At 53.6% G+C, this 16,521-nt stretch overlaps 1 protein-coding gene across 11 annotated transcripts in view; it reads right to left on the bottom strand.

Moving 5' to 3' along the window:
• The window catches only part of KCNT1 (potassium sodium-activated channel subfamily T member 1), a 76,890-nt gene that overhangs the window by 27,461 nt on the left and 32,908 nt on the right, over positions 1-16,521 (bottom strand). For 2 of the 11 annotated variants that reach the window (XM_085076802.1, XM_085076805.1), the window contains exons 1-2: positions 12,953-13,531; positions 3,101-3,142 (exon numbers count right to left, since the gene is read on the bottom strand). The exons of 7 other annotated variants lie outside the window; for them this stretch is intronic. In XM_085076802.1, the coding sequence (XP_084932928.1) occupies positions 3,101-3,142; positions 12,953-13,101 (191 nt within the window). In that variant the 5' untranslated portion in view covers positions 13,102-13,531. Of the gene's footprint in view, positions 1-3,100; positions 3,143-12,952; positions 13,532-16,521 lie in introns of those variants that run through there. 2 more of the 11 variants (XM_085076807.1, XM_085076804.1) reach the window with 2 other exon arrangements.

Raw genomic sequence — 16,521 nt, 5'->3', positions numbered from 1 at the left:
GGGCTGGCAGGGCAGGGCTGGCAGGGCAGGGCTGGCAGGGCAGGGCTGGCAGGGCACAACTGCAGCATCTCCTCTCCCGGCGGCTCGAGGAGCAGCACAGGATGCTGTGCAGAAGGCAGGATGCTCTGAGGGCATCATGCCATGGCCAGGCTGTCTCCGGGAGCTTGTCCCGGGGAGCAGCCGCTGCCAGCAGAGCCAAAGTCCTTCCCAAAGAACCAGCAAACCCGCCAGGCTGAGGCTCAGTACCTGCCGGCGGCAGCTGCATGAACTAGCAGCACATCTGCAGCTCCAGCCCGCCTGGCTCCCTTCGGGATGCTCTTCCCTTTCCCCACCATTTTCTTGGTGGTATTGGGTGTTTGGGTACAGAAGCTACAGCGAGGCAGATGATACGGGGTGAGCTCTGCGCCCTGCCCGCCTCTGTGACCTGTTTTTGGCACCCAGGGCTGGGGACAGCTGCAGCCCTGCCCAGCCGGGCTCCCGGCGCTCCGAGCCGCTCCCGGCGCAGGGCTGGAGCTGGGGACGGGAATCGCTGTACAGCTGTGCTCACAGCCAGCCTGGGCGCCTGCCAAAGGCACAGACAGGCAACGAGCTGCCCCCACGCTCAGTAAGCAGTAATTGAACAATTAGGCAAAGGAGGAGAGCTGTGGCTTCGGCAGGGCTGTGCCGGCTAGAGAGCGGCTCCAGAGCGGGCCGAGCTCGGCTGCGGGGGATTCTCCTGCCGCGCCGGGGTGCATGGATTGACCTCTGCGGCGGAGCAGCCAGGCTGGAGGGATGCTGAGCCACAAGCCCGAGGCAGCAGGACACCCTCCTGTCCCCTCTCCTGTCCCCTCCGAGCTGTACGGCGCCGGGAGCATCCTTCGGGAGAGTCTCGGCTTCTCCAGGGCAGTGCGAGCGCCGCGGAGCTCTCCCACTGCAGCAGCTCCGCCAGTAAATCTCGGGCACGTTTTTAAACCAGGAAACACGGAGCAGCCCGGGAGGGAAGGGGAGCTGGGGCAGGATTTCCTGTCCCTGCTCTGGACAGAGCATCCCTGGCCAGCGCTGCTGACCCTCGGAGGGAACGGGAGAGTTTGGGATGTCCTTCAGGGGGTTTCAGGTCCTGAGGGAGGGGCAGGAGAGCACTGGGGACACCACTGGCAGGGTCTGCATGGTCCAAAAGGCCAAGTACTGCAAACAGGGGAAATCTGCTCGTTTTTAGTGAAATTTCTCATCTCACATCCCTCAGTAGAAGCAATACTGAAGCTGCTCTCTCCCTCACCCCAGAATCCCAGATGATCCCCACGGATCACAGCAGCACCTAGCCGGTCCCACATCACCTGGGACACTGTCACATCCACCATGGCACAGCCACTGTGCCAACCATCACAGCCACCACTGTGCCACCCTCACAGCCAAGGTGGCACCACAGCAGTCACCATGGCACTGTCACAGCTATCACGGCACTGTCACAGCCACCACAGCACTGTCACAGCCCTGTGGAAAGGCAGCTGCTCCTCCTGGCTCCTGCAGCACCAGGAATGAGTTGCCCTGGCACAGCTCATGCCGAGGCACATCACAGACCAGGATCAGCAGAATTCAGTCCCACATCAATTAACACCACCCAGGGAGCCCAGGATGTTGTGGCACATCTTGTCCCCCACAAGGCCAAGGATTTGTTTCTTCAAGGTTTCATGGGAATCAATCAAGGGAGAAAAAAAAAATCTCCTGTTTTATTATGGAGTGTGATTTTTTTGCCCAAAGAAAGAATTGATGTTGCAAACCATTCTGCAGCAAATTAAACCCAGCTGGGTGCAGGTAATGTCATCCAGGCTCCAGCAGTAACACTGCAATTTTATTTTTGGGGAAATGAAAAGTAAGTTCCAAGCAGCCACTACGGGAAAAATCCTGCCCAAGACTGAGTTTGGCCTCCAGGGCCATTTATCCTGCACCCTGCCCTGAGCTCATCCCACAGACCCTCATGTGCCATGGGCTGACACAGACCAAAGGGATATAAAAGAAATCTCCTGCTTGACTATTAGTTCTTTTTATATAAATATATATGATTTTATATTAGGGAGGACATTGCAACGGGAATGGGATTTTTATCGATTCCTCATTCCCTGAAGGCAGCTGCAATCCCTCTCCAGCTGTGTTCAGCTCATTTCCAGGCACCAAACCCAGCACTGGAGCAAACAGGGACACTCTCAGGGGTTCAAGCTGTAGATAACAGAATGCTTTGGGCTGGAAGGACTTTAAAGCTCATCCTGTTTCACCCCCTGCTATGGCCAGGGACATCTTCCACCAGACCAGGATGCTCCCAGTCCTGTCCAACCCGGCCTTGGACACTTCCAGGATGGGGCAGCATCTCCTATCCAAGGTTTGGATGCTGCTCATGGCTGGGCAGTGGCACCACTTGCTCTTAATAAAATAATTATACTTCTACCGAAGGTTAAAACCCCAAAAGGGAAGAAGCAATGCAATGCCTTGCTGTGTTTCCTTTAGCCTATTTGTTTTGCAACATTGGAGATTGACACTCATGAGCCTGCTCCTGTAATTGCTTGTGCTGATGAATCTGCATTGTTTAATTAGGGGCTGTGCACGGAGCTCCTCGTTAATGGATAATTGCCAATTTGCTGCCAAGGGTGTCACTTCTTCCCCAAGGAATTTGCCTGTCCCTGGTGGGAATCACTGCAGAAGGGTTTGCTGTTCCCATACACACCTCCTTGGTGCCCAGAGCAGTAAAGGACAAATCCTGTGGTTTTCAGCTCCCCTAAAAGCAGAATAATCATGGAACCCCATACTGGGTTGGAAGGGACCTTTAGAGGTTCCATCTGGCTCCAACCCCTGGGCAGGGACAATCCCACCAGACCAGGCTGCTCCAAGCCCTGTCCAACCTGGCCTGGAACACTTCCAGGGATGAACCATCACCCTAACCCCCAGCAGCTCAGAGCCGAGCTTAGCCACTGCTCCTGCCTGAAAACTCAGCTCACCACGTGCGCCAAACACCCCAAATTCCAAGGGGTTTCTGCTCAGAGGAGAGCAGGGCAGGTGACAGTCCCCGGGGCAGGTGGCAGCGCCGCCCCGTCCCTCCCGCGGCACCGGGAAACGCCCGCGGAGAACTTACTGTGAGAAGGAGGAATCCACGCTGAAATCCTCGGCGTGAGGCCTACAGAGCGAGAGCAGCACAGAGGGTGAGGGAATGCACAGCCCTGCCTCCCACCGGGGCTGTCCCAGCGGGAACGAGGGACACGAGGCCACCCCAGCGGGGTCACACCACGCCTGGGATGTCCCTGCTCAGCTCCCAGTGATGGCTTTGCCAATGTGCAGCCCTTCAAGGACTCGGCTCCGTGGATAAAAGCACAGTTTATGCCTCATTATTGCCTTATTTTTTTTTTTTTTTAAATGAGTCTCACAATCTGCGTCGCTGCTCTGCCTGTAATCAGTGCTGCATGTTGTGCAGAGAAATGAGGCTTTGAAGTGCTGGTGCTTTCAGGAACTCAGCACTGTGTCTCTGCTGGGCTGGTGTGACAAACAGGAGTGATGAGCAGAGGAGGCAGAATAGAATAGAATAAAAAAAATAAACCAAATCAAATCAAATAACGGAGAGGAACAATGAGGGCAATGAGAGGTTCAAGGCAAGGGGAGAAAGAGCAGAGAGAAACAAGAGTGGGTGGGAGGCAAAGGACCTGTGCTCGTGTACTGTACATCCCACAGACAGACAGACAGACAGACAGCACAGGGCTATGAACACAGCAATTACAGCTGCAAAGGGAAAAATCCCCTTGGGAAAAATTATGATGTCCTCAAGACATCCCTTGGATGTCCCTGGGTCCCCATCATTAACTGAGCCTGAGACCTTCCCTGTCCCAGCAGTGCCCTCTCTCCTTTCCTTATTTACTGCGAGCCAGGGACACTGAGAAATACCATCAAAGCCAAGGGGCCGCTGCAGCTCATAAAGATTTTTCTTGCATTTTGCTTTTGCTTTATGAGTTTGCAGCACTCCAGCACAGTTCAAACTAAATAAAAGCAATAAATTCCCATTTCGGCAGAAACGCGAGTCCAAAGGAAGATGCTCCATTCTTCACTCCCAGGCTCAGAGGAACATCCCTGGGACAGGATTTGCTTTGCTCCTGTGGCTCTGCTCTGTGTGGAGGCTGCAGGGAGGAGCTCACCGCTCCTTCCACTGTCCCATGCTGCTCCAAACCTCATCCAACCTGACCCTGGATACCCTCCTGCCATCTTCCCCCATTTCCCTGCTCATTCCCAGCTTTACTCCTGCAACTCTCCTGGAGCACTAAATTAATTCCCACCAAAGGGGTCTCTTGTGCCACCTCTCCCAGCCAGGACATCCCTGGGGTGGCTCCAGCAGCTGTGCAGTGCCTCAGAGCAGCCCTGGCACTTATTAATGCCAAACATCAAGGGTTTGTCCAGCTGCAGAGCAGAACCCCGAGAAGGAGCCTGCCAGCTCCAGCTCCCTCCAGCTCAATTGGATTATCCCACGTTAGCAGCAGGGGCTGTTCGAGCCCCTCAGCTTGTGTTTGGTTTTGAACAGAGGCCTTTTGTGCCTCGCAGAGATGTTTATGGGGGAAGAATCAGCAAATGATTTGGTTTTCTCCTAATCTGGTGCCAGCTGGCAGCCGGGAAGGCTGGAGGAGCAGGAGCTGATTCCAGCTGCAGCTCCCCAGAGCAGAGCAGAGCAGCCCTCCTGAAAGCCAAACAGCAAAGGCACAAAACCACACAGAGCAGTGAGGCCTGAAGGTCCTGCAGAGCTGGGATGAGCCAGTGAGATTCCCAGGATTCTTTCCCCAAACCCATGGGCTCATGAGGAGGATAAACACCTCACTCATATCACCATGAACAGAAGGGATTCCAAAGTGATGGACAGACACAAAACTCCCCAAGGGTGCCTTTGGCCACTCTGTGCCATGGTTAAAGCACATGCAATAAAATAACTCCTTTTTTTTGGTCACAAAAAGGTGGTTTTAGCTTCCAAATGAGTGACCTTTGTTGTACTGTCACAGAGGGGAGAAGTGACTGGAGGTATCCCACTGAAACCTCTCCTTCTTCCCACCAGGCACCCAAATTCCCAACAACAATCCAATTGCTGAGAAAACATGGAGATTTCTCTACGAAAACTAAAAATCATTCCAAATCCCATCTGCAAAACAGCCGTTTTCCAGATCCCAAAAATGCTTTAAGAGTGATTTACAATACACAGAACTAAAGCCATTTAATGGAGTCAGAAAGGTTACGCTGGCTTTTAATGTGTTTTAGATAATCTGCTTCAAATTGACCTTTTTATTTCATGCAGGTCTGGCTCCATGGGCTCAGACAAACCTTCTCTCATCCCATTCCCAGGGAAAATAACCACAGCAGGGGCAGCAAAATGACCTTTGCTCCCCTCGGGGATGCAGAGAGGAGCTGTCCCCAGACAGGGAAAGCTGAGGTCCTGGTGTTGCCAACCATGAACCACAATGCCAAACTCCTGCCTGGCACCAGCAGCATCTCCCAGACAGAAGGGAGAAAGGAGAGGAGCAGAGGGGGAAGGAACTTCTCTGCTTCAGAGACAGATCTGCCCCCACCTTTCAAGCTGCAGCCCCTTACGAAAGGGGAAGGTTTTGTCAGCAGGTGAGGAGACAAAGGCACATTTATTATTAGAACAAAGCCATAATAAACCCTGCTTATGTAAAAGAGAGAGCAATCACCTGCCCACCCGTGCTGCAGGCAGCTCCTCGGCTGAGCAGCACCTTCCACCTCATCCTGCCTCCTCAGCTCCAGCTCCAGCCCTTCCCAGCAAAGGCAGGGATGTGGACATCACCCCCGGGCTCCAGCACCCTGGGAACTGGGGCAGCAGAGCCAATTCCCCTCTCTCAGGGGGAAGGCAGGCAGCCCCAAGCCCCAGCTCTCCCCCAGCCCTGCCAGGGCACTGCAGGATCCAGGTGGCACTTATCTCGTGTGCCTCATGCAGATAATTTGGGGCTCAGTGCTGTCCCTGTGCTCCAGGATGCTCAGAGAGAGAGAGCAGCAAAGCCAGCAGAGGCTCAGCCGAGCTCACACAGGACATTTTCCCTCCCAGCAAACTCCACTGCCTCCCGATTTTTTGGTAAATGGAGAGCATTAAAAATTCACTTCTGGTGGTGCATTTCCTATTCAATTTGCAGCCATCATTCCCAAACAAACAAACAAAAAAAATCATGCCTTGACTTGAAGCCTCTGGAAGTTGCAAAGACACAAGTAATGACCTGCCAACACTCCTCTTGGCTTCAGGCTGCTTTAATAACCACTTGCAAGGCTCAGAGGCATTTCAACACTGGGGCAGAAAGGTATTAAATCTGATTACTTTCTCCCCTGGCTCTGGGAAGGATTTAATGCCTTTCCACCCTGATCTCGAAATGCCTTCAAGACAGGGTCAGGGCAGGGGGGTAAAGATGAGCCAGGCAAGGTCCTGGGGAGGCTTCCTGAAGCAGTGCTCAGCCTCTGAAGGCAGGAGCTGCACCACGGCTCTACCATATTGACAGTGAGAAACTCAGCCCAAAATAGCCTGATGTGAGAAGGACAGATGGAAGGAGATGAAAAAAGAAAGTAAAGAGGGGGAGAAGGAACGAGCAAGAGGAAGGGGAGAGCAGGAGGAAGAGGCACAGGTCTGTTCACAAACTCGTGCAGGAGGGGAGGGAAGGGCAGAACCCTTCCTGGCTGTGGGATGGAGCAGGGATGAGCCCTGGGAAAGGTCTGAGCCTCCAGCAGCCCTGCTTTGGAGGAATCCAGCCAGCTGTGCTGGTGGGCACCTGGAAAATCCAGCTGTGCTCCAGGCAGCTGCAGAGGTGCCACACGGACAGGATTTGGCACCAGAGGATGCTCAGGGGCAGCCTGGGCTCAGCTGCCTCCCCGAGGGGCTGCTTCAATCACAGGAGTGCTTTTCCTTGGCATTCCTCTGCAAAAGCCAGAGCACAACTAAAACACAAAGTTTGGGAAGCAGCAGGCACCGTGCCAGAGCTGCAGTGATCAGCTGGACAAGCTGTTCCCAGCCCAGTGTCCAGCCTAGCCTGGAGTTACCTTCCAGAAAGCTGTGCTTCTCCCACAGTCAGCCACGGACTCAGGCTGGAAAGATCTCTCAAATCATCAAATCCCACTGTTCCCCAGCACTGCCAAGCCCACCATCAAGCCATGTCCCCAAACACCACAATCACACATCATTTAAATCCCTCCACGGGTGGAGGCTCCACCTATGCCAGGGCTGGACAACCCTTTTGGTAAAGAAATTTTGCCTCAAATCCAACCTAAATCTCCCCTGGCACAACTTGAGGCCATTTCCTCTTGTCCTGGTGATTGTCACTTGGAAGAAGAGACTGATCCCACCTGGCTACCACCTCCTTTCAGGTAGATGTAGAGGGCAGGCAGTGCCAAGCCTGGGCAAAAAGGTTCTCCAGATGCTGCTCTGACACACAGTTCCTTGCTTTGCTAATGAGCTCAATGAGTCCCTGACGAGTGGCTGATCCTTGTGGAGGGAGGGATGAGACCCTGAGGTACCACAGACCCCCAAGGCCCACCCAGAGGGGTGCCACCCTCACAGCAAGCAGGAAAGCCTCCCCTGGGGGAGGAACATGCCAATCCCTGTGCCCTGATGGGACCTGATGGGAATGAGGAACCTAAAATAAACAGAGCAAGAGCCCAAGTGAGAGTGCCGAGTGTGGCATCCTTAGGTGGGGATCGTGTCTGCCTGTCAGTGCTATGTAGGGCACCGAGATGCTCAGCGGTGCTGGCGGCTCCCCAGGAGCTGTGGGAGGAGAGCTCAGCACTCCCAACCCTCAGCCTGCTCCCCTCTGTCACCCAGCCCGGGGGGTGGCATCGCCCCGTGCCCAGGGGGCAAACACTGCCTGCCGGAGCGGGCTGGGGACAGGGATCTGAGGGACTGGGGACCACAGACAGGAGCAATCACAGATGGGAAAGCTCAGCTTGGGGCTGAGCCCTGGATGGGACACGGTGGTGTCAGTCCTGTCCCTGCGCAGAGCAGTGGCGGCAGAGCGGGGAGGATGAGCAGAGCTCGGTGCCATTCCAGCAGCTCCAGGGCGAGGAAAAGAAGCAGCCGGGATGGAGCAGCCCGCGATGGAATCGCTGCCGTGTTTATGAAGGGCTCTGCTCGGTGTGAAGGATGGCAGCTGTCAGCTCCCTGCGCTGCCAGCGGGACCGGGGATGGCTTCCTGAGCATCAGCACCGAGCAGTGCGTTTGCAGATCGCCCTGAGAGCCGAGCCCGGCAGCTGAGCTCCCTGCCCGATTCCTGCGGTGATCCCACCCGGAAAACACCCTCAGCATCCCCCAGGGGCAATGGCCAGAGGTGTGAGCAGTGTCACCTCCCTGAGCTGGCAACGCCTGCCAGAGCAGCCCGAGGGAAGCAGGAGAGGCCATGCTCAGCCTGGCATGGGGACAGCAGGGACAGACCCACGGGAGGGGGGTTGGACCTCAAAACAGAGACCAGCCCGTGGTTTGGGGCAAGGCTGGGAGATGCCATGCTTCAGTCTGGGCAGTGCATCAAACCCAGTGCTCTCCACCCAGAGACAGCCACTGCCAAAAACATCCCAGCCGGGCTGCCCAGCCCAGGCAGAGCAAAAGCACATCAAATTCAAAGTGCTTCATGACCAAAACCTGTTGGACCCTCAGACTCTTTCAAGTCTTCTCCATCGAGGCTCCCACAGCAATGCTGGCTCCTGCCTGCCCTCACAGAGTGGCACCAGCAGCCCCAGCTCAGAGAGAGCAGTGCAGGAGCCAGGGCTGGCACAGCCACAGAAATCCTCTCCTCACCAAACCATCCTGACACTGCTGGAATTTCTGCTACAAGCCCTCATCCCCAGCCAGAGCAGCAGAAGACCCAAGGCTGGAGCAGGGCAGGGCAGGCAAACCCCACACAGGGAATGTTCCTGGCATTACATTCCTCCTGCACAAAACCACCTCACCCAGAGCTGAGGCAGCAGACCTGAGCTGAGGCATTCAGTGAGGACAGAGCTAAGGCTCTGAAAGGTCTTCGCTGGAAAAAAGCTTTTGTTAAAGAAATGTTAAAAATAAATAAATTGACTTAGCATCCCTGCAGGAGGGAATTCTGCAGCACGGCAGTGGTTCAGCAGGGAACTGTACCCTATGGAGAGCATCCCCTGGAGAGCTCCTGCAAGGACTGAGTGGCTGTTGTGGTTTCACTGGCCAGACTGGACCTCTCTGTGGTCACTTGTATTCAAGTGTCAGGCAAAAAAACCCACATTTAACAAGACCTGTTGGTTAATACCTAGCTACCCCTGGGGGGAACAGACATTTATTGGTCAGAAATTCTATTTGCAGACACATTTGGGTGAATTCCTCACTCTTTGGAGTGCTTTACCCCCAAGAACCCCACATCAAACTCGGCCTAGCAGAGTTCTGCTGGTTCCCACTGAGGAGCCTGCAGCCACCTTGTTGACTGTACCAGGGCTGAAGCAAAGTCCCATTTATTCCTGCCAAAAATATCTCCAACTGAGAGACGAGGGAAGGCTGCAGGGGGTGAGACTGTGCAGCCTGAAGGAGAAAGAAAGGCAGGGAGGGATTCAGTTGCTGCCTTGGGCTGTCTGAGGGGAAAGGAGCAGCCCAGGCTCCTCTGGGACACACAGCAGAAGGACCAGAGGGAATGGGTACAAGATGTAGTGAGGGAAAAATTATTCACCCTGGGAGTGATCAAACCCTGCACCTGGCGCCCAAAGAGACTGAGAAATGTCCAGGGAGATGTTCAAAACCCAGCAGGACTGGTGCTGAGCCAGCTGGGACAACTTTAAAGCCAGTCCAGCTTTGGAGCAGAGCCCTCCAGGCCCTCTCCAAGCCCAGCTCTTCTGCAATGCTAATCTCCTTCCCAGACCTCAGCAGCTCACATTTCTGTTATCAGCAGCTCAACAAACACAACTGAAGGAGCTGAGGGGGAACCACGGGGCAGGGAGGGGACACAGAGCCCTGCCAAGCCCCGGGGCAGAGCATCCAAAGCAGAGACTGAACGGGAATGTTTGCAATCCCTCCGGAGTCCCAGAGCGCCCTGGGACAGGCAGTGGTCAGAGCTTCCCCTGCTTCCAGCAGAGCTGCACAAACAGGACATGGTTATCTTGTAAAAACGATTGTTTGTGTTTTTAAACCCACACCTCCGGTGCTACAGGGAGATCACCAGCCCACGAAACGGGATCCAAACAGATATTTACATGTCCTGCCTCCTGCCAGCAGCTCCTTCCCGAACACACAGTGCTCCATGGAGCTGTTTCCCATCAACCCCATCACACCTTTCCCTTTCAAATCCCCCCCAGCACAAGGGACAAACCTGCCTCAGGAAGAACCCCACTGTCAGGGGACAGGATCAGCCTCCCCTGGCTTGCTGCAGCCACTGTCACCTGGTGCCAGGGGAGTTCCAGAGCCCAGGCAGCTGGTCCCTGGCATGCCTGGAGGCTCCCAGCTCCATCCCCATCCTGCAGCAATCCCTGACACACAGAAGTAGCTCCAAGCCTCTCTGGTGGAGGATATTTCCACCTGGGCTGCTCCCATCCCACCTGCAGATCACCAGCCACAAATATCCCTATCCTAGAAGCCCAGGGCAGTCCTGAAATCCCCTTTCTCACTTCCAAGCTGTGGAGTGGTTTCTCCTCAGATGAATTCAAATCCTTTCCTCCTGTTTTGACTGGGAACCCCTAAAAGCTTTGAGATGCTGCAATGACTCAGAGTAAGGAGGTAAATAAAGTAGGTGAGAATAAATTTCCCTGGCTTCAATCATCGGGAGGAATCATTTGCATCCCTGAGAACACCCTATAGCACACACCTCCTTCCACCATCCCCTGCTAATCCACTCCCAGCTCCCGGGGACAATTGTCACCGCTAACTCGGTGACGCTGCTTGTGTCTGGCTTTGGGAGATGAAGCATCTCAAGCTCTCTATCCATCACTTCCAAACCAATCTCCCTGCCCTTGTGGCAGCAGCGAAAGAGAAGTGCAGAAATCTCAATCCTAATTGCCAACTCATTGCTGGGAGAAGCAGAGCCCAGGGAAGGAGGGAAGCCTGGCAGAGCCCAGGGAGCTCAGGCTGCAGCCTGCAGGGCTCTGCCTGCTGCCACAGGGATGGCAAAGTGTTCCACCAACTTCTCCACCCCACAGCGTCCATTTCTTACAACAAGATTGCAGGAAACCACTTAAAATGCCAGTGAAACCCAGGGAACTGGGTGTTTTCACAGCCCTGGGTAACTCCCTCGTGCTCTGCACAGTGGCCTTCTCTTGAGGGTTCATGAAAACCCTGTAGTGATGTGATTTTTGGAATTGCTGCCCCCCAGATAGTGCCTTGCAGCATCCCTACTTCATGCTATGCTCCCTCCAGAGCCAAGGAGGGTCAGCCCTGGGATGAAGGTTTGACCCCCTGGTTTTGGGCAGGAATCCTCTCTGAGTGCCAGAGAGGAGAAGCTCCTCTTGCCTGTTTAATCACTGCTGATCAGCAGGGGTTGGGATGAGTTTCTAACAATCTCCCATTGTATTTTTCTGGCCACAGCACATCTGGCTTTGACCATAACACTGTCCTGAGGGGACACCAGTGGAACCTGGAATGGCACAGAGAGGAAGAGGTCTTGCCCACAGTGGTGCTCAGGATGTGCCCTCAGATATTCAGGTACCCCCAGGACAGGTTCTGGTGTCTCTTTGAAGCAATGAGAGCAAGGCATAAAACCAGACCACAAACAGCACTGGGAGCAAACCCAGACTGCCCAAATGTGCTGAGACCACGGCAGCCCCAGGGATTTAGTCCCACTGCCCCCACACGGTGCCCATTCACAGCCTCCACGCCTGTAAGCCTTTGCCTGGCCAAGTCAGAGGCAGTGCTCCACCAGCTCCCAGTGTTTGCTCACCAGATCCCCAGCACCTGTGCCATCTGGAGCACTGGCACACCACACCAGGGACAGCACTCCCAGCTCCCCCAGTGCACCAGGACTCTGCTCCCAGCCCTGGAGACTGAAGCATGTGCCCGGCACGGCTCGGCACCGGCAGCGACCGCGCCGCGCTCCCGCAGAGCACAGCTCCCTGCTCGGCTTCCCCAGCAGGGACCACAGCTGCTGGCCCTGGCTCGGTGCCACCTTCCCCCCAGATATGCCAAGAGGCAGAAGCTGAGGCGTTAATTCATTCCGGTCTAAAGCCAAACAAGTGAAATTCCCCCCGAGCAGAAGCTTTCGTGCCGTGCTCGTTTGCACCAAATTACATCCTAGAAGACATACAGTACACAGTCACAGGTGAGGCAGCATGGATGGGCTGGAAGGCTGGAGAGATGGCGGAAAAGAATGAAACAGAAAAATGGAACGAACAGGACTGAATTAGTGACATATGCATCCTCATCGTAACTAGGGGACCTGGCTTCCTCTGAATCACTGAAATCCCAGCGCAGCGCAAAGCATTCTCATCCTCCTGAAAAACAGCTCCTTCCTTGCTGTACACTCAGCTGTGTGCTTGCAGGAAGGCTGCAGCATTTCCTATGGCAGCTTTTTTTTTTAATTTTTTTTTTTTTTGCAGTTACAAATGAATTCTTGCTCTGCCGGGGGATCGAGCATCCCTCCTGCCATGCAAACATGGTGCTTATGTACAGTGCCTACCGTGGCGTTAGCAGTGTAAATAAGCTTGGGGTTTATGCTGCACAGGGAAGGTGCAGTGCAAGTTAACAGTGGTGTGTGGCAGCCCCACGGTCTCAGGCTGCCATTCAGACATGCTCCAGGCATGTAAAAAATCAAGAAGCACTTATAAAAGATTTAAAGGAACTGGTTTCCCTCTGCTCCAGCTCCCGATTTCATAACACAACTTTGGAGCTGGCGTGGCTCTTTAACGCAGCTATCCGAAGGATTTGATCCACCACCCCTCCAGCCCGTGGAGGCACTAATCCTTTCCCTCTCATTTAAAAGATAAAAGGTGCTGCCTCCCCCACCCAGCCTCCCCACGCACCACTGCAGTCCTGCAATACCTTTGTCCGACATCACTCCCCATGGATCCCATCCTCCGAGACGGTAACAAGGGGCTCACCCCGTGGACATCTTCTGTCGTGGCAGGTGGGACAGTTTTGACGTGGGAATTGCTCTCTGAAGGGGAATTCTTCAGCTTGGCTCTTGCCATCCTGCCAGCCTCGGCTGCCTCTGTGACTTCCTCCTCTTTCCCCCCTGAACTCTCTCATACATAGCAATCCTCACCGCAATCAGTTTAGAGCTGTCGGCACGTACCATCTCCTTCCTTCTTCTCTCTCCCCAGTCACGGCTGCTCAGTGGAACAATCCTGCCCTGTACATTTATTTTGGTAGTGAGGGGAGTCAAGGCAAACTCTCCAGCCTTGCTGCTGCAACAAATTTGGTGCAAAACGACCGAGGAAACATCCACAATGCAGAAATCTCTCAAAGGGCTTTGTTTGCTAAATAATGAAATCGCCTCGCCTGAGTCTGTTAAAAAAACGATTGCATTGCTCTTATCACCACAGCCAGGGCAGGGGCTGGAGGATTATTTTTTTTCCCCATCCCTGTTTTTCGGTAGCAACGTGAGGGGGAGGAAGCTATTTTATCTTATTCCTCTGTGTACAGAGCAGCGTGTGGACTGCGTGCCAGGGAACGACTCAGCGGGTTTGGCTCTCTCAGACACAAACCAGCAGAGCTCAGTCCCCTCCTAAACACACCCGCTGTGACCCAGGAGGAGAGGAACTCACTGCTGATCTCTCCGAGAGGCCAGCAGGGCTCTGTTCCGGCTCACCTGGCCAGGCAGGTGTGCAGTACCTGTCCCAGAATGACCCACATTTCCCTCTCCAGGAGAGAGCAAAAGCTGCTGCTCCTTCAACACGCCTGGCATTGATTTCTCCAGATAGCGAACAGAAAAGGGAATTCATGGGGGCCAAGGGGGAGCTGAGATGGAGATCACACCTGAAACAGCATCTTCTGGTGTCCCAAAGGTGCCACGGGCCGGGAGGGACACAGGGCTCAGCACCACGGACAGCGGCGTCACCACAGCAGCACGCCGGGTCACTGTCACCCTGCTCCTGCCATGTCACCCGTAAAATATCAACATCACCCAGCTCCTGCCATGTCACCCCAACATGTCAGTGTCACCCTGCTCCTGCCATGTCACCCCTAACATGTCAACAACACCCCAAATCATGCCAATCCCACTCCATGTCCTGCCAACCCTGTCCCAAGCCATGCCAACACGTCATGCCAGCCCTGCTCTCAATCCCAGCCCCTCCACAGGGCGATGCTTCCCCTCTGCAGGCTGGAAATAAAGAATAAATTCACTGATGGTCACCACACTGTGACCCGAATCAATGCAAACAACCAGGCTCCACCACATGGTTTCTTTACATGTTTTTGTACAAAAAGTCAACATGTTGGGACTGGGAGCTGCAGCTGAGAGAAGGAATTCCCTGGGATGGGAACTCTGGGATCCAAGGTACTTTTCTTTCAGAATGAAAAGCTGACAGTTCCCTTTAGCACCAGCTCCACACCCTAACGACAGCCTCACCAGGCTGCTGGAACACCCAGCACCTCCGTCCTGTGCCAAATTGTGGGAAGGAAAGGCCTTTGCTTCCTCTCTCCTGCCAGGAGCTGTCAGACACGCTGAGCTCTGCCCTCTGCTCTTCTCCAGAGATTGATACCCAACCATCATTTCCCCATGGCACACAGCAGCCTGGGGAGAGAAATAAATTTCCCATTTCCTGTTAACCAAATCCTTGTTTCCCTGCTCACAGCATTATTTCTTAATGGGATTTCACCATCCGACATACTTTGTTTCAGCATTTTGAAATGCAAAATGGATAAAAAACCCGCAGCCCATTTCTTAATGCGCCAGCTTTCAGCGTACATTTAATTTCTTGTTTTGCCTCAAAATGATTCATTAGCTCAATACATTCATTTTCCACCCGAGTCATCCCTTTCTGCTTCATGGTTTGATTCAGACTCTTCAACTTATTGCTCCATATCTCTTTACTTCAGGGGGTTGTTCCCAAACATCAAATACAATCTGTCAGCCCTCTGGGTTGGAATGTTCTCTGACAAATAATCCTCCCAGACCACAAGAGCCACTGGGATGGGGAGAACAGGTCTCTTTTTTTGGGAAGAATTCTACGCTCCATTGTATTCCTAATTACAGAAGAACATTAATTTTAGGATTGAGATTAGATGTGAAAAGGGGTTTATGCTTAAGTTATTCATCTCAGCACTAATGCCCTCACACAGCAGCGTGAACAGAACAGGGATTAGGGAAAGACCTGGGGAATTTCAGCAGAAAATATAAACTCTCCTGTCGTATTGTGCTGTACAAAAGGTGACAAAAAGCACATCAAAGAACTCCTTAAGGAACTCAGATCTGCCCATGGAAGCCTCTCCATGAAGCAACCTTTTCTGTCCAGCATTTAAACTCAAACCGAGACAGGAAAACCAGAGAGAGGAATGATCTGACACCAGGTCAGGAGAAACTGCAGCCAGGGCTGAGGGTCTGAGCAACCATTCTCCTTTGGAGGGAGAAAAGAGGTTGCCTGGTGCTGAGCAGAACGAGCAGAACAGCAGAATACAAGTCTGGCTGATCCCACAGAGTGACTCAGAGCTCTCAGCCCTGCCCCGAGCTGGGAAGGGGACAGAATTTCCTTCTGTCAGGAGAATGCTCCTCTCTCAGCAGCGCAAGGTGTTCCCCACTTCACCTAAAGCCCTGCAGACCAGCAGCCTCTCCCCTCCCAGCCCCGACAGCCCCTGAGCACTGCTGTGCCAGAAAGAGCTGTGGAAGGAGGAGTGAGGCAGGAAATCAGAGCAAAGCACATCCAGGACACCCAGAGCTCTCCCTGTGTCTGGGAAACAGCCTGTTCCTAGAAAGAGCCGTGGCTGTGTCACCTGAAGGGCAGCGTGGTGAGCCAGCTCTGCAGGGACACATCCTCATGCTCCTGCTCAGGGGAGAGAGACAGCAGAGAGCTCCACACCTTGTTTGCACAGCTCGTCCTCCAGGGCAATCCGGGAGGGGAAAATCAACAAAACGCAACCTCGGTAACATCAAAGCCCAGCTAGGAATTCCTCTGGTCCAGAAACACTTCCCGGGCCAACTGAGTGCCAACCATCTGACTGCAAGCCAGGAAATGGATGTTTAATTTTAGTTTGAGAGCCCATTAAAAAGTGCTGATTTCTCATTTCAGCATCTACATTATGTACAGACCATTGCTGTGCCGGGGGCTGGAGAGGTGGCTGGGAATTGCTGAGCAGCAGTTGTAGAGGTAATAATATTTCGGAAAATAAGATTTAGAAAGAAGCAGATTCTTCACTGCTCTTAATTGAATCCACAGCAACTGCATTGTCAAATATTCTCCCTTTTATCCAGGCCGCCTTCAGTGCTGACTGCCAAAACTCCCTTCTCTTGCTTATCCAACTTATTAATAATAAAGCATCACCCTGTGCATTAGAAGTAGTTGATGAGACAGGAAGGGGTCGGGTTTTTCTCATTTTCTGGCAGACAGACTTGCTCCTTGTATCTCCATGTTGAGATACAGCCCAAGGCTGTTAGTTTGCAAAGCCTCTTT

Source organism: Lichenostomus cassidix, chromosome 17 (assembly GCF_008360975.1).
Source record: "Lichenostomus cassidix isolate B80296 chromosome 17, HeHo_3.0, whole genome shotgun sequence".
Classification (NCBI taxonomy): Eukaryota; Metazoa; Chordata; class Aves; order Passeriformes; family Meliphagidae; genus Lichenostomus; species Lichenostomus cassidix.
The sequence above is the reverse complement of the archived record's forward strand: the minus strand, read 5'-3'. Positions and strand labels throughout refer to the sequence as shown.